We start from the raw sequence: 20,385 nt of genomic DNA on the forward strand, positions 1-20,385 counted from the left end.
GCCAGCTTGAAAGCCGAGTCAGTTCACACTTGTTTGTCTGAGTCATCAGTTGTCAAAGAAGGTGATTTTGGCAACAAAAAAAGAAGTGAAATCAAACAAATCCACTTAGGTGTGTCGGCTGGTCCTCAGCAAGTCATGGGATCATCCCTTCCAGCACTGAAAAAATGACTTCAAAGATTGGAAGATGGTTTTCATGTTTTTAATCATCAGATCACAAGCTCTTATTTTTATATAGATTCAGGGAGGTTGCTGCAACTGTTTTAGAGCGTCTCCTTTTTCTACTCGTCTCCAACTTACTTCTTTTGAAGGAGTTGAGTTTCCTCTTCAGCGTCTCCCTAATTTCTGATTCTAGATGGTGTTGGTTGTGGATTCCTGGGTGCTTTCTAATATTTCTTGCAAACGTTTCATTACCAGACTAGGTTGCATCATCAGTGTGGAAGGGAGTGGGGATGGCTCCCCTGATAAACCAAGCCAGGTCCAAAAACTTGAGAGAATTCCTGGAAGTCTGGCAGTCAGATATATCAGCCATCAACAGGCACATAGCAATGAACAACATTTACATACCATTCAAAAGAGACAATAAAAAAGGCCAGAAGGAAAGAAAAAGAAAAAAAAATGCCTCTTCGGCAGCAATCAACACCCAACTAAGCAGAGATTAACACCACACTAGACCCATAATCAAGAAGTGAACAATTCTCCTCCTCTTCCTTTACTCCACAAACACAACTCTCTTCTAGCACTGATGATGTTACTAGTTGGGTCTTGAAACATCCACAAGAAAACATCCAACCTCAGAGAGGTTGGACCTCACAATCCTCCTCCTCCTCCTCCTCCTCCTCCTCCTCCCTCTTCCTCCTCCTCATCCCAAACCCCAAATCCATAAAAACCAACCAAACTCAGAGAACACCCAGGACCCCACAGTTCAACTTTAAGCAACAGATCTTCTCTTCCATCAAGGTTGCTTGTCCATCATGTTTCTCCTCCTTTCTGCAGCCAACAACATCTGCTTCTATGGAGAGTGCTCCTACTACTGTTCGACAGAACACGCCCTTTGTGGCAAACCGGACCAGATCGAAGGCTCCATGGCTGCCTTCTTGCCCGACTTGTCTTTAGCCAAACGGAAAACCTGGAGGAACCCATGGCGACGTTCCTACCATAAACGCAAGAAAGCCGAGTAAGTGTTGTGGTTAAGAGGCAGCCTGTGGCTTCTGCTGCCACCCCCCATGCAGCAGGCCGTCAGTTCTCCATTGTTGCCCAGCTAGACATTAATTCCACCACCGCTGAGCAGAACAAAGTCATAGGTCTGCCCAACGCGGCAGAGACACCGTGGGAAGACAAAGAGCAGAGACTGGGTGGAGGCATTTGAATGGCCCACGCCTTTATTTAACCCAGACGATTTGGCTGTTGAGTTTGTTCTAAAATCTAAAACCAAAACACCATAACCTCGGGGTTTCCACACAGCTGGACTAAAACTTTAGCACCCATTAAATTAGAATCCAACTTAATTTTGCACTTATTTTGCAGCTCTGGGAGAAATAATATTTTTCCCTGCATTTTTCCCCCTGGCGTTCATTCGTTCCTTGTTTAATTAATTCATTCATTCATTCAATTAATATTATCAAATTTATTTGCTGACTATCTGTGGTTTAAGGTGACCCTTGGCAGCTAACAACCATAGGTCATAAATGAATGTATTTATTAATTACATTTGTATGCCACCTATTTTGCCTAGGGATGATTCCAGGCAGCTAACAGCCAATAAAACAGCAGGATAGCAATAGCAGTAGTATTTAGACTTATATACTGCTTCACAGTGCTTTTACAGCCCTCTCTAAGTGGTTTACAGAGTCAGCAAATTGCCCTCAACAATCTGGGTCCTTATTTTATCGACCTTGGAAGGATGGAAGGCTGAGTCAACCTTGAGCTGGACAGGATCGAACTGCAGGCAGGCAGCAGGCAGCAGAAGTAGCCTGCAGTACTGCATCCTATCCACTGCGCCACCATGGATAAAACATGAAAGCATTCAAACAGCAAATATTAACACTAAAATTGACTTAAGAATTAACAATGGTGGCAGGGAAGGAAGCTCCCTTCACCTCTTTAGGTATCTGTTAGTCCAGTCCAGAAAGTGGGATAGGAATATGGAGTCTGTTCTGAGCCCTTTCAAGCTACTTTTATTAATACCGAGGCTTTTTAAAAAAATATATTTCCCCCCCGGGAGCTCAGCAAGCTTCTGCTCCTTCTAGAAGATCATAAGTGAGTGGTGGATCATATCTTTAAATATTGGTGTGCTTATTTCCTCTGTTAAACTCAAAACCAGCCACGCAATCCTTGCAGACCTCAAAACGGAGAGCACGGTTGGTGGCTAAACTTCCTAATCTGTATTTTTCCTTCTCATCCAGGTGGGAAGTTGATCCAGATTATTGCGAAGAGGTTAAGCAAACGCCACCTTACGACCGGGGTACCAGGATCTTGGATATAATGGACATGACCATATTTGATTTTCTGATGGGTATGTGTGTCGCTTCCTGAAATGGAGTCGTACTCTTAGAATTTGGGCAGTTTTAGTGGTAGAACTTGTATAATTGTTTGGGGTTTTTTTGTTTTTTTTTGCTGCTAGTTTTTTTGGCTTATTTTGCAGTGACGCACCATTAATGACTTTGTTAGGTGATACAAATAGCAGAATAACAGAGTTGGAAGAGGCCATGAAGGTTTTCTACTTCAATCCCCTGCTCTATATAGGAGACCTATACCATTTTAGACATATGGTTGTCCAATCTCTGCTTAAAAACCTCCAGTGTTGGAGCATTCACAACTTCTGGAGGCAGGTTGTTCCACTGGTTAAGTGTTCTGTCAGGAAATTTCTTCTTAGATCTAGGTTGATTTTGATAATGAGATTAAGGGTTATAAGGCAATCCTGTTTCTTCTTGAAAGATATTGGACAGCCATTTTTCCAGAATGGTATACAACAGGGGTAGGCAACCTTGGCTCTTTTATGACTCATGGAGTTCAACTCCCAGAATTCCTGAGCCAGCCATGCTGAGGGGAAAGGGAGAGGTTTCCAAGCTGAGCCAGGCTGGTTGAGGAATTCTGGGAGTTGAAGTCCACCAGTCATAAAGAGCCAAGGTTGCCTACCCCTATCCTAGGATGAAGATTTGTCTGAAATGGTATAGAGCAGGGGTCTTCAAACTTGGCCCTTTTATGACTCGTGGACTTCAACTCCCAGAATTCCTGGGCCAGCATGGTTCAGCTTGGAAACCTCTCCCTTTCCCCTCAGCATGGCTGGCTCAGGAATTCTGGGAGTTGAAGTCCACCAGTCATAAAAGAGCCAAGGTTGCCTACCCCTGGTATAGGGTCTTCTGCTTGAGCAGGAGGTTGAATTAGAAGACCTTCAAGTTTCCTTCCAGCCCTATTCATCTATGTTCTATGATCATATATTATAATTTGCTTCAGATCTCCAAAGATGCTTTTTCACGAGGCAACTGGACTTTCTTGTTTTTCCTTTGAAGACGTTTCACTTCTCATCCAAGAAGCTTCTTCATCTCTGACCGGATGATGGGGGAATGGAAGGATTTATAAGATCTCCAACATGATGTTCTGCTAAACATTTTTTTTCTTGTTTCTTATTTCTCCTGCTCTTTGCAGGTAATATGGATCGACACCATTACGAGACCTTTGAGAAGTTTGGAAATAATACTTTTATTATCCACTTAGACAATGGAAGAGGGTAAGGGGTTGGTGGATCATCCTTAAATCTTCCTTGTTTATTCTTCACCACTTTTCTTTCTCCTGAAAAAAGCGTAAACCTGTCCATATGTCACTTTACCTGAGCATTGGGGTTTTTTTTCTAGTTCAGAGATGGGCAACCTATACAGGTTGTCCTCATTTAGCGACCACAGCTAGGGCTGGTGGCTAAGTGAAGCAATTACTAAGTGAGACCATGACTGTGCTTATGATCTCAGCTCAACCTTCCGTTGCTTTACAGACTTGTGAAGGCCGTAAAGAAAACATGATATTTTCTTTAAAGGCTTCTGTTGAGGCATGATGCATGCCCCACGTTTCCTGCAAAATACCTCTTTGGCTTCAGACCTGAAGTTCAATCCGTGGCTAAAATCATTGCATGAAAGAGAGCATTCAGTCTCTGCCCTGAGTTTTGGCCAAGAATTTTGAGTCAGAAAGTATATTTCTAGTGAATCGTCTTTGTGTTCTTCTCTCTTGCAGGTTTGGGAAATATTCTCATGATGAACTGTCTATCTTGGTGCCTTTAAATCAATGTTGCCGGTATTCTTCTTCTTCTCTTTATGGGGATAATTTGGGGAGAATTTGGGGGGCTGTAAACACAGAGTCCTTGACTTAATGACCATTCCACAAGCATTTGACTGTTACAAGGGCATGGAAGGAATGGTGGTTATAGCCAGTCAAAATTCAGGCTGTCTAAACACCCCTGTGATCGGTGATTGATTGATGATAGATAGGAAAGGGGGGGAGGGAGGGAAGGAGGGAAGAGAGAGAGAGAGAGAGATAACAATTTCAGATAGAGGGATAGACAGAAAGAGAGATGATAGAGGGGGAGAGAGAGATGATAGATTAGAGAGAGAGAGAGAGAGAGAGAGAGAGAGATGATAGAAAGATTCAGATAGATCAGACAGACAGACAGATTGATTCAGATAGCTAGGTAGGTAGGTAGATGAGAGAGAGAGGGAGGGAGGGAGAGAGAGAGAGAGAGAGAGAGAGAGAGAGAGAGAGAGAGAGAGAGAGATGTACGCTGCCTAAGCGGTGTTTTTGCTATTATAGCATTTATAAACAGTATAATCTTCATATTATCTACCTTGAAAGCAAGTGTGTGTGTGTGTGTGTGTGTGTGAGAGAGAGAGAGAGAGAGAGAGAGAGAGAGAGAGAGAGAGAGAGAACGCTATTCAGATAGATAATAGAGAGGTGGAAGTCAGACAGGCAGAATGTTCTGTATGGGTAGAACTAGCTGTCCAGTGTTGAACTAGGGTAGCCCATGTAGTTGGAAACCAAAATGAGTCCCTCCAGAAACTAGTTCTGCTAAACATGGGATTTTTTTTTTTTAACCATAGTCCAAATGTGCTCCACATCTCACCTTCCAACGGCTTTCTTCCTCCTAGAATACGGAAGTCCACCTACCTGCGTTTACAGCTCCTGGCCAAAGAGGAGTACAAGCTGAGCCAGCTGATGGAAGAATCCTTGCTGGAGGATAAAATCGCCCCCATCTTGTACAAACTGCACCTCGAAGCGATGGATCGGAGGCTCCGGATAGTCCTCCAGGCCGTCAGGGACTGTATAGAAAAAGAGGGCTACAACAAGGTGGTGGACAATGACTTTGCCTCCCCTAGGAGCACCGTCACGACCGAGAGGTAGTGAAACGGACAGACTTCCTTCAACTCCGCGGAAGAAGACCGACACGTCGACCAAGCCACCCTCCCAACAGTCTCCTGAAGGACTGTGTAGGCCACGTTTGAATTCAGTGAATTCAGAAATTGCTCTTCTAATTGTTCTCCAAGTAGCGAAGGGGTAGACTCCGCAACGGGTTAGAATCTCTTGTGGAATGATAGGTAGCTCGCCCACCAAAAGCTCTCGGGACAATCCACGTGTTCTCAGTGGACGTGGTCAGGCACCTGCCCTCTTTTTCATCTGGCCTCGCTTGCCTTAGCTTCTAAATGGTTCTCCATTGTCAATGAGGGCTTTGGAGCCCACATGTGGGCGGAGCTTCTGGCAAGCCCCACCTCCTCCTCCCCACCCCCGTGCTTTCATTTCTCCTGCGGCCTCCTGTGGTCTCATAGTCCCCCTTTCTCCTTTCTGCTCCTTCAGCCCACGAGTCCCACAATCGGACCTCGTCAACCCAGTTGAGAAAACCTTGCAGGAAATGTTTAAAAAGTCATCCATACATTCTGGAGCTGACTGCATTTGGAGGAAAAGGCATCCACTTGTCCTCATCTCCGTTTTCCCAACAAATCCTATCAAATTAGGAAAATACATATATATATATATATATATTGTTAACCAGAACTCCTCACCGGCTGGAGCAACCCATTCCTTCCCTTCTTTTCCTTTGTACAGGAAATCCATCTTTATTTAATATTTTGTATTTATAGTGGAGAATGGGAAATGCGACCTTTGGATGAGAGGAAGGGGGTGACGGATGTCTACCACCCACAAGAAATGTTCTTCAAGAGAATTCCAGAGAAGTCTCAGCGGTGGTGGCTGCTGAAGCTATCCTAGATCTGAGTCTTGGGTTTGTGGGGGGGGGGGTGGACGTCGCCAAAGAGGTGAATGAATTGGGGGTTTTGAAACCGTGCACACTTTACGGGAAAGGATGAACTGTCAATATTCTCCCTAACAAAGGGAGGAGAGGAAGGATCAGGAATGGAGAAGGCCTTCACGTGGGTCAACTCCTCTTCCTCCTTTTCTCTTGCTCCCCCCCCCCCCGCTGCCATCAGTCTCCCACTTCCCCCCCCCCCAGCCTTTCTAAGACTGATCCAGCTCTATGGCCAAGCCAAAACCCCACCCCAGAAAGGATCACCCTCCGGGGAAGGGCAGTAGGAGCGGGACGATTCGTGCATCGGCCGAGAATACTTGAATGCGGTTTGACAGAGTGACAAGAGTTTCAAAAAAAGCAACCACAGATAAATTGTACTATTTATCCATCCGAAAGTAGCAGCAGCTCATCCTTCTCTTTCTGGACTGTTGAAGCTGAGCTGCTGCTGTTGTCATGTCTGATTTTGATAGTTTTCTTTTATGTAAATATATACATATCCAAGTTTAAAAAAAACACAGATTAAAGGGGAAAAAAAACCAAGAAGCTGCTTTCAGCGGCTGTAGACTTTTATGGCTTCCTTCCTTTTCTTCCTCCCTCTCTCACTTCCTTCCTTCCTTCTCTTTTTTCCATCCCCTTCTCTTTCCTTCCTTCTTTTTTTCCATCCCCTTCTCCTCCCTCCCTCCCTCCCTCTTTCTTTCTTTCTTTCTTTCTTTCTTTCTTTCTTTCTTTCTTTCTTTCTTTCTTTCTTTCCTCCTTTCCATGGATTTGTTTGCAGTGTGGTCCCAGTGCAATAAAGATATGGCAAATACCTGGCCTTCGTGATTCTGATTCCAACCGTCCGGATAGAAAAACCTGCGCCAGCTCAAGGCCCTGACCTGTTTTTCTCTCTTTTTTCTTTTGTTTTGAAGCATGAATTTGAGCTCATTCCACCTTCCACCTGCCTGAACCTGCCTCAAAAGGAGGATCTTAAGTCACGTTAATTCCCCCAGATGCCTCCTGCTGGTACAGACAGCCCTTTCCATGGTGCCTCTCAAAAGTATAGAAATCTTTCTCGTTTTGTCTAGTCAGATCTGCCCCTTGTGTTTTTGGTTCCTCCCCCCCACCGGTCTCTCTTTTTTCCAGCTTCATGTGAGAATTGTTCGTTCTTAACACCCTCGTATTCTTTCCCGGGGCTAAAGTGCACAACTTAATTTCTCACCTTATTGTTTATGCATCTAGAAAATGGCTTTGCACCCAAATCATACTGTTGGCTTACAGGCATCCTTACGACTGTGTAGCCAATGGTCCAGAATTAATGATGGTGCTGGAAAAAGGGGCAGCATTTCGCACTTACAACCAATTGCAGCGCCCCGTGGTCACCATTTGTGAGCTTCGCGGCCCGCTTCCACAAACACAATCAACGGGGGAAAGTCAAGTTTCGCTTAATGACCACATACAGGCAGTCCTCGGCTTACAACAGCTCCTTCAGTGACCAAAGTTACAACATCACTGAAGAAAGTAACTTAATCATGGTATAGGGTTTCCTGCCTGAGCAGGGGGTTGGACTAGATGACCTCCAAGATTCCTTCCAACTATTATTATTATTATTATTATTATTATTATTATTATTATTATTATTATTACTATTATTATTATTATTATTATTATGGGGGGAAATACAGTAAGTCCCTTTTTTCAGTGCCGTTGTATCTTTGAACAGTCACAAAATGAGCTGACTGCCTGTATTTAAAAATGAAAAGAGAACCGCAGCCCAGTCTGGTGGGTGCAGCAGCCACTGATCTGAATGGGTTTCCAACTGCAGGATCCCTTCTAATTAAGAGTGGTGAGTGATGGTTTCGGTCAGATACGTGCAGGGAACAGATGGGAGGGGGAAATCTGCTGAGCAAATCTGTATGGCGTCTGAATCAATGCCGTATTTCTCTTCCTGGGAATCCCCTCTCTCTCCTGCCTGCCTGCCTGCCAAGTTTGTCAATGCAAGTATTAAAACCAGAAGGGGTGGAAGTGATTGAAGGACGACTAGGGATCTTGAAAAGCCAGTAAGGGCGATTTTTCTGCAGTACTTTGGATCATCATCATAACAACAAAAGCAACAACAACAATAATTATGTGCTAGGCTGCATTAACAGAGGGATAGAATCAAGATCACGTGAAGTGCTAATACCACTTTACAATGCCTTGGTAAGGCCACACTTACTGCATCCAGTTTTGGTCACCACGATGTAAAAAAGATGCTGAGACTCTAGAAAGAGTACAGAGAAGAGCAACAAAGATGATTAAACCTTGAGAAATAGTTGTTGTTGGAAGGGACCTTGGAGGTCTTCTAGTCCAACCCCCTGCTCAGGCAGGAAACCCTATAACATTTCAAACAAATGGCTGTCCAGTTTCTCCCTAAAAAGCTTCCAGTGTTGGAGCATTCACCGCTTCTGGAGGCAGGTTGTTCCACTGGTTAACTGTTCTAACTGTCAGGAAGTTTCCCCTTAGTTCTAGGTTGCTTCTCTCCTTGATTAGTTTCCATCCATTGCTTCTTGTCTTGCCTTCAGGGGCTTTGGAGAACAGCTTGACTCCCTCTTCTTTGGGGCAGCCCCTGAGATATTGAAAGACTGCTATCATGTCCCCCCTCGTCCTTTTTTCTACCCAATTCCAGCAACCGTTCCTTATATGTTTTAGCCTCCAGTCCCCTAATCACCTTTGTTGCTCTTCTCTGCCCTCTTTCTAAAGTCAAGAAGAGAGACAAGAAGGGGGAATGAGTCTTAAAAGCAGCAATTTTGTTTTTGGGGTTTTTTAGGATGGGACTTTTCCTCATTAAGTATTGGGTGTTCTCTCACTTTGACATAAGTAGACAAGACTTTCCAGATTTGCAAAGGATGTTATGACGGGAACCATCCGATGTAGGCAAAAAGAAAAAGAAACCACAATCCAGTGCTAATTGCAATGCAAACCTCCAGGGTTTGTGTTAAACTCATTAACACCCGCGTTAGTATTTTTTGCAATAAATGGGATCTTGTTTCCGACGTGAGGCGATATTGCTGAAAATGTATGCGGTAATGGTTTAAGAATGAAACGATTTCATCCCTGTCGTTTCGCTCTTTCTGCTCGCCCATTTCTCTGCCCTGTCTTCTGCTAGACCGCTCCACCGTCAAGGGGTGTGGACTTCAACTCCCAGAATTCCCCAGCCAGCATGTCAGGGAACTTTTAAGATGGGTGGACTGGGGAATTCTGGGAGTTGAAGTCTACACATGTTAAAGTTGCCAAGCTTCAGAAATGCTGTAGTAGTAGTAGTAGTAGTAGTAGTAGTAGTAGTAGTAGTAGTAGTTGTTATTATTATTATTATTATTATTATTATTATTATTATTATTTTAAGGAGATACCTGGTTGACCCTTAGGATGCTGGTAGCAATCCGTGTCAACCATCAGCGCCAACCAATTTCAATGTTCAGTTGACTGAGGTTCATGTCTAATGAATAAAAGATGATGATGATGATGATGATGATTTTGGAAGGGACTTGGAGGTCATCTAGTCCAACCCCCTGCTCAGGCAGGAAACCCTATACAAATGATGTTGTCTGCAGAGGACAGCTATGGATATTCACAAAGAAGGTAATTGGGCAAATTCATTAAGGAAGGAAGGAAGGGAGGGAGGGAGGGAGGGAGGGAGGGAGGGAGGGAGGGAGGGGAGGGAGAAGAAGAGGAAGAGGAGGAGGAGGAGAAAAGAAGAAGAATAGGAGGAGGAGGAAATCCCACTTTAGCCATACTTTCTGAGCGCACATTCACTTGAGATCATCCCATATTCATGGAGAATGAAAAAAGGGCTCAAAATGCACTGACCTGGTATGCAAACAAACGAACAGCCCCTCCCTGCATCCAATCTTCTTTCTGCATAAGCGCTGGTGAGTTATGAATGAGGGCAAGCGGCCCACGAGTCCTCTGCTGATACATTTTTTAAAAGCAACTTCCCATTTCCGATGGTGACGTTTTGGGCCCGCCTGTGGCAGACTGCCTTCTGTTGCAAGAGAGAGAGGAGGAGACGGGAACGTAGGCTGAGTTCCTCCCTCTGAGGATGTTTCCAGATGTGTCTTCAAATGCTGTTTAACTTGCAGCCCCTCCAAATTTTCCAGCGAGGTCCTAACCAGCTGCAGTCTTAGCCTGGGATGGGTTGAGAAAGGGCAGCTTCCCTCCCTCTGTTTGCAACACTGGCGGTTAAGAGCCTGAAGCTCCAGCAGAAGAATTGAAATATATATATTTATATTGAAAAAAAAAAAAAGAAGAAAAGCATTGGTGCATTCTGGACCCGGTTGAATTTTCTGGATTGCTTCCAAGGGCTGCCCCACGTAAAGCGCATTGCGGTAGTCAAGCCATGCCATGAGTGACTGTCTGTAAGGCTAACCTTCCCACCCTTTCACCCCCCCCAAGGATAGAATAAATTTTCCAGTATTTTTTTGACAGAGAGGAATAGAGCTTTATTATGAGCAACCATAGCAACATCGATTCTCTTGTTTTGTTTGATCTCGATTCTCTTGGTTGTTTTATTTTTTTTGTCGTTTTCAAAAGTTGTGTTGGTGTTATAAAGGAATCCTTCTCTTTGGCTGGGATGGAAGCACTGCTGCATGAAACAAGGGCTTGGAGAGGCTTTTGTAAAGCAAACTCTTATCAGATTGCACCATCTAGAGGAAAGCAAGTTAATGTGCTATGAGCTTTTCTTTAGATTGGGGGTCTTCAAACTCAGCCCTTTTATGACCTGTGGACTTCAACTCCCAGAATTTCTCAGCCAGTGTGCCTGGCTGAGGAATTCTGGGAGTTGAAGTCCACAAGCAGGGGTCTTCCAACGTGGCCCTTTTATGACTTGGGGACTTCAACTCCCAGAATTCCTCAGCCAGGTTTGAAGACCCCTGCTCCAGATACTTATTCCTGGGTGTGGGTGATGCTTCTACTGTGTTTCCTAGCAAGGGCCAGCTTTGGGGCCCTTGTGGGAAACCTGGCTAGGCTTGCAGTGACCGATATTTGGGAATAAACAAGGTTATGGGAGATGTGAAGAGTTTCTGTCTCTTTTTTTCCCACCCAGGCCCAAGTGAGATGTTTGCGTTTTTACAGAATTAACAGAAGAACCGAGTTGGAAGGGACCGTGTCACTAACCTAACAACTGTACTGATTCACTCTGGCAAGAAATGTGATCAAACGGGGCAAAATTCACTTAGCTGTTTTGCTTAGCAACAGAAATTTGGGACTCAGTTGTCGTAAGTTGAGGACTACGTGTGTCGCGGGGACACACCTGTTCAGAAAGGGAGCCTCGTGTCTTTCATCGGAAGAGCTGATTTGCAAGACACACACCCACACACACACTTGTTAAGGCAACTTTTACTTTCCTTCCCTTCCTTTTACACACACACACACACACACACACACACACACACACACACACACGGTGCTGTGGTTTTGTAGGAGCTATGCTTCGTTTCCTAATTAAGTGTGCATTTCCTTGGAGGGGTTCCCCCCTCTTCTTCTTCTCCTGCTAACTGGAAGGCGTAATTGTCCCATAATTGTCCATAGACAAACTTCCTTAGATGGAAAGAAAGAGGAGGTGGTGATCCACAACTGATCTGTCATTCCACTACGATAAATTTTTGGCTTTGTGAAGCTTGATGGATGGGTAATTGTTGATCTGATTTCAATTTAATTGACAGGGAGCTTGTGGGTCTAAGAGGGAGGGAGGGAGGAAAAGAGAGGGAGGGAGGGAGGGAGGGGGAGAGAGGGAGAGGAAGGGAGAGAGAGGGGGGAGGGAGGGAGGAAAGGACAGGAAGGGAGGGAAAGAGGGAGGGAGGGACAGGGAGGGAGGGAGAGGAAGAGAGGAAGGGAAGGAGAGAAAGAGGGAGGGACAGGAAGAGAGAGAGAGAGAGAGAGAAAGAAAGGGGGGTTGAACTAGGTCAACCTTTTGAATTAAATAGTCAAAGTGCAGTGGGTGCCCCCCCCCCCAAGGGATTGAGCGCTTCAGAAGCATTGATTCGAGTTTTAATTCCATACTTTAGAGGGAGTCAGTGGAATAGCCCAACCTAGTTTGATCTCAGTTGAGTTGAATAAACTATCTAAACTGGACTGAAATCAGTCTCCACTACATCCTCACCTTGCCTCTAAGATTCTTCAGTTATCAAATCAAATGAAAATAAAATATGTTTCCTGATCACAAAAATTACTTCTTTTTCCTTCCTTCCTTCCTTCCTTCCTTCCTTCCTTCCTTCCTTCCTTCCTTCCTTCCTTCCTTCCTTCCTTCCTTCCTTCCTTCTCTTTCTTCTCTCTTTCTTTCCTCTCCCTTTCTCTAACAATTATGAAATGATCTGCACACATAGACACATACTCAAAATCCTGATTCCTTGAAGAGATGCGGCTGCAGGTGAAAAGTTATTCCAAAGCTGTCATCATGATAAAATATCCCAATTTCACGTGAAGCTTTTACTTCCATTTGGCTTCGTGTTGTTTTAACCAAAAATATTAGAAACAAATCTTCTGCGACATTTTTATCCTCGACTTAATCGCCCAGATCAAATGGTTTTTACAACTTTGCATTCTGGAGCTATGCATTCTAAAAAGAAAAAAAAAAAGGAGGGGGGGGAAGGGAAGCAGCATAGGAAAAAATCTTAATTTTACAATAGCAGCAGGGATGGGTTACAGTGACGCTGATAAAATTATAACAGCCGAAAGGACGCTAAAGGAAAAACTATGACTCAGGTTCTTTTTCTGGAAAACACTTGAAATATGTTAATTGCAATTGAAGTATTAAAGGCGGGGCTTTTTTTCTCATAGAATACCTGGCACCTTTTTTGGACGGAACTTTGTAGGGTAGGGAAGGCGGGTTGTATGACATGTGAGTGTTCTGGCACCTTTTTTATTTAGAAAAAAAATACTGATTGAAGGTATTACTTTATTGGGGGGGGGGGGTAGCCTTCAATATCCAGCACAGCAGAAAGGGATTTAAGGTCTTCTGGTGATAGAATTCAAGATATTCTGGATTTTGGTTATAGCATGATAAGATTCTCTCTTTTTTTTTTCACTTATTTCAAATACACATGGGACAACATTTCCTGCAATACTACAAGATTTGGGTGGGTCCCAGAAACCACCAATAATTATTGAACTGCAGTTTTTAACTGGTCTTCAAGAGGATAAAGAGGGGAAAGGGGAGGGGAGGGGGGAGGAGGAGGAAGGGAGGGGAGGGGAAGAGGATAAGGATAAGGAGAATGGAATGGAATGGAATAGAATAGAATAAGAAAGGAATAGAATAGAATAGAATAGAATAGAATAGAATAGAATAAGAAAGGAATAGAATAGAATAGAATAGAACAGAATAGAATAGAATAGAATAGAATAGAATAGAATAGAATAGAATAGATGCAATGGAGAATGGAATGGAATGGAATGGAATAGAATAGAATAGAATAGAATAGAATAGAATAGAATAGAATAGAATAGAATAGAATAGAATAGAATAGAATAGAATAGAATATGGAATGGAATAAAATAGAATAGAATAGAATGGAATGGAATGGAATAGAAAGGAACGGAATAGAAAGGAACGGAATAGAAAGGAACGGAATAGAATGGAATGGAATGGAATAGAATAGAATAGAATAGAATAGAATAGAATAGAATAGAATAGAATAGAATAAGAAAGGAATAGAATAGAATAGAATAGAATAGAATAGAATAGAATAGAATAGAATAGAACAGAACAGAACAGAACAGAACAGAATAGAATAGAATAGAATAGAATAGAATAGAATAGAATAGAATAGAATAGAATGTCAAGTCTCCACGTAATCAAGATCCCTCACCTGACTTGGAAGACAAATCATGACAACCATCACATCCCAGGAAGCACAAGTCAGATGAAAATTCAGAGGCAAGCCCTGTGTTCACACAGCTACCTTAAGCTGCTTCTTGTTCTGTTCTCTGAACCCAGTTCATTTCATGACTTCAACGGATGGTGGAGCAAACCCAGACAACGATTTAACTCTATCCTCCAATCCAGCACATCATTGTCGTCTTCGCCCTGAGAAGAAAACCTTAAAGCAAACACGGAAGACTTTTGTTGTTGTTGTTGTTGTTGTTGTTATTGTTACCCGTTGTGAGTTCCCAAACGTCCATTCTTGTTCACATCCCACAAACGTCTTCCAAATTTCCATTAGCCATCCTCTTTAAATGACTCCCTGGACCTTTGACTTCTCCTCTCCCCTACCCTCCAGTCAGAATAGAGCTGGGTGGGACCTTGGAGGTCTTCTAGTCTAACCCCCTGATCCAGCAGCCCTAGACCACCGAGGGACTTTTCTCTCCTTTTCCTATCCTGTTAACTGTTGTAATAAGCTGCCTTTTATTGGCCCTCTCTTGTTGGAAACCACCTCAAAGCATCTGTTTCTTCCTATGTGTATGTGTGCATGTAGGGTGGGAAAAGCAGGAAAGGGGAGGGGGGGCCAAGGGGAGAAGGAAAGTGAGGAAGAAGATCAAAATTGTTACAGGACTGGATGCCAACACACAAGAGTTATTAGCTAATTCATCCCCTAGATCAAAGCCCACACATGGAGCTCTCTTGCCTGCGGCTATTTTTTTTTTAATTTTTTTAAAAAAGCTTTCCTCTCTGACAGTGGTTCTCCTTTGAAAGCACACAGCCTCCCCCCCTCCCTCCGTTAAATTGCCCATCACCGATTTGTTTTAAACCAAAGGCGGGCCCTGTCTACTGGAGGGTCCCAAGAGTGTTTTGACAGTGACCCATCAGGTATTTAATTAAGGTGACCAATCGTCCTCCTTTAGGGAAGACAGTCCTTCTTTTGTACTCATTTAAATAACAATTAATAGGCATGTAAGCCTAATTACAATATAAAATGTCATTGTTACAAATGTGTTTTGATTATGCCTTTATCATATTATAGTGCATTCTGTATGGTTGCAGTGAATAAAATGTTTTATTGACGATATTTTTTTTCTTCCATTTATTTGTGTCCTCCTTCTCATGGTTAAAAAAAAAGTCGGTCACCTTAGACCGTATTTTGGGTTTTAGACAAAAGAGAAAAAGGAGAAGGAGAAAAAAAAACAAAAGAGCAAATAAACTCGTGGCCCACCAGTTGTATTTTGCTTCAAAAATGAACTCAGGAGGAGAAGAAGACAACGAGAAGGAACAGACCCACTTTTTTCAAGCCTGTTAACCTGGCCTGGCTCTCCACGGGAGACAAGCAACGTCAACTACTACAAGGTCCTTGCTCACTTGGGACCACCCAAGCAGAAACCCACCCACCCACCCCCTCCCTCCCCCTGTGCCTGGTTTACCAGGGTGAAGTCGCTAAGTTGAAAGCGTTCTGCAAACCTTTGAACCATCTTGAAAGGTTCAAGAGAGAGGTTCGCCCTGTTTGAAGGGGTGGGAGGGTAGCTGCCTTGCTGGCGTAAGGGAGAGTGGAACCCAAGCAAGCTATGGTGAGTATTTTGGGCTGGGATTGGAGACTCCTAGGGAAAGTGCGAGGGTGGGGGTAGAAATGGCCTGTGTTTGAGAGAGAGTGTGTCTGTGTGTGTGAGAGAGAGAGAGAGAAAGAGAGAGGGAAGGGGGGCGGGTGGAAGGAAAGAGAGGGAGCAAGGGAGGGAGGACTGGAGCAGTCTGGAAGAAACACCACTCTCCCATCTCTTCCCTCCTTCTCAGGCGCTCAAAGGAATCCAGGAAAAATCATGTTTGATAACACACAATACCCTTATAACTGCTTTAATTATGATGGAGATGATTACCCAGCCTGCACTTCAGACGAAGAAAAAAGATTCACCAGACCTGCTTACAGGTAAGCTGAACTTTTTAAGCTGGGTGTGCATGTGTGTGCCTAATTTTGGAGTCTGGGAAAAATTCTTTCCTTTCTTTCTTTCTTTCTTTCTTTCTTTCTTTCTTTCTTTCTTTCTTTCTTTCCTTCCTTCCTTCCTTCCTTCCTTCTTTTTCTTTCTTTCCTTCTTTTTCTTTCTTTTCTTCTTTCTTTTTCTTTCTTTCTTTCTTCCTTTTCCTTTCTTTTTTCTTCTTTTTCCTTCCTTCCTTCTTTTTCTTTCTTTTTTCTTCTTTCTTTCTTTCCTTTCTTTTCCTTTCTTCTTCTTTTTTCCTTTCTTCCCTCCTTCCTTCCTTCTTTTTTCTTTCTTTTTTCCTTTCTTTCTTTCTTCCTTCTTTCCATCCTTCTCTTCTCTTCTCTTCTCTCCTCTTCTCTTCTCTCTCTTTCTTCCACTGCCCTTCATAAAGATCTTAGCAACAAGGTGTACAAAGCAAGAGTAGAAAGTTGATTGGATTTCAGATTTTTCTTTTGGTGGACAAATAATCAGCCCCTGAGTATTTTTAAAACAGCTCTTTGATAGGAAGGAGCAAATGATTGGAAACCTTAGACTGTTATGTTTGCCTCCTGTTAGGTCAAAAAAAGCCCATTTCGTACTGATACGCACCTCCAAATCTAGACGGAACTGTGGGTATTGAGTCTGAAAATTGGTGTCTTAGCTATATCACTTAAATCCCATTTTTTTCAGTTAGTTTTAGACTTTTGCAGCTGATTGGTCCTCTCCCATTAATTCTGATAGGTTAAATTTGCACCCGGAGAATTTGTGCTTTATTTCAATTTGGAGAAGAAAGTAACAGAGATGCTTTCCAATTTTGCTCCGAACAAAAATTAGCTGGACGCACCCTGTTTTAACTCTTTATAGCGCTTGCTTTTATGATTAAACTTCCTCTTGTGTAAACGCATCACTCCCCCTAAGAAGAAAACAAATAATAATAATACATTTTTTAAAAAAATAATAATTAAATAAAGGGTACCCTTAATTGTTAAGTTCCACCAGGTCAGATATTTACGTGGAACATATTTCTTCATCCTGACCTTGATTAAAAGTGCCTCTGCCAATAAACCCAAGGAGTGAATTTTTTACTTGTTTGTACCTCACTTTCACTTTCCATGAAAATAACTCCCATTGAAGTCAGGGGTGCAGAAGCTGACCCCTCCAAATGCATTTTGCCTGGGCAAAAAAGCCACCAAACAAGGACTTCTCAGGCTGAAGTCACAATCGGCTGCGGCTAGCAGAAGTTACAGCTCGTAGGAACTTTCCGTTGATAAAGTTGCATCTGAGCGTTTAAAAATAATCCTGTAGGTCTTTTTTTTTTTCCCCCTTCCCTGTGGAGCAGAAAATACAGATTCTCTAACAGAACAAAGAAGTGATCGTGCTCACTTTGTATTTGTGGAAAACAGAAGCAGGATATTGGCTTCTTGTTTTAAAAAAATTATCTTCAGAGCTGTTGCCTCCGTTTGGCTAACATGCCTGACTAATCACGGTTGCAATGTGGACTGAGAAAGAGAGAGAGCACAAGATACCTGTCTTAGGAATAAAACTTAAAAGTCAGATTTCTACCTAGAAACAGAGCAGTAACATCAAGAAGGGGAAGGGTTGACTTTGCACATTTCTTACAGTGTATATTTTTCTGGGTAGACAAGACATGGTACTTCTTTGATTTAGTTTGATGATTTTTTTTTATTTGCAAGCTACCCAGGGTAGGTTGGGGTTGAGTGACCTCTAAATTTAACCAATCTATGCAATAATATTACACTGATGATGTTTCCTAGTTGGGTCATGAAATGTCTTCAAGAAAACCACCCAGCTCAGAGAAGCACGAAAGACCTTGCATTTCAACCCTTAGCTACAAATATTTGTCTCTATCAATCCAATAACATTGTGGAAATCAAATTAATTACATTCTGTCTTTCTAACACAATGTATGAAATCAATCATTGATGTGACTAAATATCTGTTATATCTATCTAGGGATCTATCTAGGTATTTATCTATCTAGGTTATCTATCTATCTATCTATCTATCATCTATCTATCTATCTATCTAAATCTATCATCTCTCTATATATGTGTGTGTGCATCTATCATCTATCTATATCTGAATCTCCATCTCTCTCTCTCTCTCTCTCTCTCTCTTTCTCGATATGAATCTATCTAGCATCTCTATCTCATCTATCATCTATGATCATGTGTTTTAATCAGCAGATCAAACTTAAAAATAATAATTGTTTGCTACAAGATGTAAACTATAGTTTGATTCAGTAAATCAAATGGAGTTCTACATGGTTCTTCCTCTGTTTCAGGACTGGGGACAATGTTGTCACTGATTTGGAAATTTCAAAAAATACCCCATTGAGCTAATTAAGCTCGTGAGTCCAATCCTTGCCCAGTTCCTCATGTTCAAAGAAACTTACTTAGTCTTTACTAAACATATTCAAGATAGCAGCCTCTGTAGCTACAAAGTCTACTGAATTATTCCACTTTCAGTGTCCCTAGGTATCTTCCACTTTGCATCCCACGTGGGGCTGATGTTCTTATTTTTTTCATCTTTCTTGGGGCAGCTACATAGCTTTAATCGCCATGGCCATTCAGCAGAGTCCTTCCCACAAGGTGACCCTTTCTGGCATCTACGATTTCATTATGAAGAAGTTCCCATACTATCGGACGAATCAACGCGCCTGGCAGAACTCCATTCGTCACAACCTGTCTCTCAACAGCTGTTTTGTCAAGGTAAGCCAGCAAGACACACCTTTGCAAACCCATATCCTCCATCCATGCACTCAACCTGTTCTGAGCTGGGTCGTTCCTCCAACGTACGGTTGAGGGCATGAGTTGGCTCAGTCTTGGTCTTGGTTGTCTGAGGAGGTCTTTCAAATTACTTTCTGTGATGTTATTACTGGACTGATAGAAGAGAATACTTGTAGCTCTGGGTTGAAGTCAAGGGTCCTCTCTGAGAAAGAGAGAGAGAGAGAGAGAGAGAGAGGGAGGGAGGGAGGGAGGGAGGGAGGGAGAGAGAGAGAGAGAGAGACTATGCAGAAGACTGAAGGGGTTATTTACCTCCAATTTCTATAATGAGAGAGAGAAAGAGAGAGAGAGAGAGAGAGAGAGAGAGGGAGAGAGAGAGAGAGAGAGAGAGAGACTATGCAGAAGACTGAAGGGGTTATTTACCTCCAATTTCTATAATGAGAGAGAGAGAAAGAGAGAGAGAGAGAGAAAGAGAAAGAAAGAAAGAAAGAAAGAAAGAAAGAAAGAAAGAAGGAGAGAGAGAGAGAGAGAGAGAGAGAGAGAGAGAGAGAGAGAGAGAGAGAGAGAGTACGCAGCAGACTAAAGAGGTTATTTACCTCCAATTTCTATAATTAGAGAGCCTGGATTTCAGCAACTTGTCATAGCTGTTTATATGAGCCTCACATCTAAGTGAAGGCAGATGTGGAGAAGGCAACATTCACAGCATGCGTGCTAAGAGGTCAGGGCCACAGATCTAAATGGGCAGCGGTGGTGGACAACCTGTTTCTATAAAGCTGGCCCTCGACCTTCTGAGGTCATCACCCTCAGGGTGGTCAACATCATCCAAGCTTCCCTTCCCCACAGAAGCCCTTGGCAGAACCCAATCTTCTTCAGATCATGTTTGAAGATCTCAAACCATGAATGTTTCTGGACAGGTTGTAGATAGATCCTTCTCTCCCTCCCTCTCTCTCTCTCTCTCTCTCTCTCTCTCTCTCTCTCTCTCTCTCTCTCTCTCTCTCTCTCTCTCTCTCTCTCTTGGAATGTCCATGATTGAAAGTATTGCTCTTTTTGGTTGAACGCATGCAGGTTCCCCGAGCAGAAGGCCACGATAAGGGCAAAGGAAACTACTGGAGCTTTGCAACCGGATGTGAATCCATGTTGGATTTGTTTGAAAATGGGAATTACAGGAGGAGGAGGAGGCGGAATGTGAAAAGGGAAAAAAGGATGGCTGGAGGAAGAGAGGCCTTGCCCACCTTGTCTTCAGCTGACACTGTCTTCCCCAAATTCTCCTGTCCTGGTGAGACTTTGGCATCCCAACCACTCAAATCCTCGGAGGCCGGTGAGTTTTTTCCAAGAGCTGCCGCCAGCCGACAAAGCCCACACAGCTCCTCCGTCGGAAAATCTGACTCCGAAATTAAATTTAGCATTGATTACATTCTTTCATCTCCAGACCCGCTGCCAGTCCTGCGGTCCCCGTACCATGTGCAAGATAATACATACCACCTCTCGGATGCTCAGCAAGCAAACATTGGGTTTTGGACCTTGTGA

General features: G+C 43.1%; 2 protein-coding genes and 1 long non-coding RNA gene across 4 annotated transcripts in view; 2 read left to right on the forward strand and 1 right to left on the reverse strand.

Moving 5' to 3' along the window:
* The window catches only part of FAM20C (FAM20C golgi associated secretory pathway kinase), a 42,386-nt gene extending 35,298 nt beyond the window's left edge, over nucleotides 1-7,088 (forward strand). The window contains exons 6-10 of the mRNA XM_039360589.1: nucleotides 994-1,174; nucleotides 2,403-2,512; nucleotides 3,646-3,727; nucleotides 4,222-4,281; nucleotides 5,130-7,088. Of these exons, the coding sequence (XP_039216523.1) occupies nucleotides 994-1,174; nucleotides 2,403-2,512; nucleotides 3,646-3,727; nucleotides 4,222-4,281; nucleotides 5,130-5,382 (686 nt within the window). The 3' untranslated portion in view covers nucleotides 5,383-7,088. The remainder of the gene's footprint in view (nucleotides 1-993; nucleotides 1,175-2,402; nucleotides 2,513-3,645; nucleotides 3,728-4,221; nucleotides 4,282-5,129) is intronic.
* On the reverse strand, nucleotides 1,016-10,582 carry LOC120315751. 2 transcript variants are annotated; one of them, XR_005558763.1, is made up of 3 exons: nucleotides 10,106-10,582; nucleotides 5,149-5,300; nucleotides 1,016-1,150 (listed from the first exon to the last, which is right to left on the reverse strand). It is a non-coding gene; the product is annotated as an uncharacterized LOC120315751 (long non-coding RNA). The 2 variants fall into 2 exon arrangements; XR_005558764.1 differs by lacking the exon at nucleotides 10,106-10,582 and adding an exon at nucleotides 7,090-7,714.
* Nucleotides 10,583-15,755: 5,173 nt separating this feature from the next.
* Nucleotides 15,756-20,385, forward strand: FOXL3 (forkhead box L3). The gene is made up of 3 exons (XM_039360570.1): nucleotides 15,756-16,083; nucleotides 18,675-18,843; nucleotides 19,924-20,385. Exons 1-3 carry the CDS (start codon nucleotides 15,977-15,979, stop codon nucleotides 20,383-20,385), a joined length of 738 nt encoding a protein of 245 aa, XP_039216504.1. The 5' UTR covers nucleotides 15,756-15,976.

Source organism: Crotalus tigris, unplaced genomic scaffold (assembly GCF_016545835.1).
Source record: "Crotalus tigris isolate CLP2741 ecotype Arizona unplaced genomic scaffold, ASM1654583v1 scf7180000019173.45859301935:6455823, whole genome shotgun sequence".
NCBI lineage: Eukaryota > Metazoa > Chordata > Lepidosauria > Squamata > Viperidae > Crotalus > Crotalus tigris.

Excerpts from the sequence above, each read along its gene's own strand:
- FOXL3 (XM_039360570.1), top strand. The coding sequence starts at position 15,977 with ATGTTTGATAACACACAATACCCTTATAACTGCTTTAATTATGATGGA. Across the intron at positions 16,084-18,674 it reads TTCACCAGACCTGCTTACAG|CTACATAGCTTTAATCGCCA; the intron begins GTAAGCTGAACT and ends TTCTTGGGGCAG. Across the intron at positions 18,844-19,923 it reads TCAACAGCTGTTTTGTCAAG|GTTCCCCGAGCAGAAGGCCA; the intron begins GTAAGCCAGCAA and ends GAACGCATGCAG.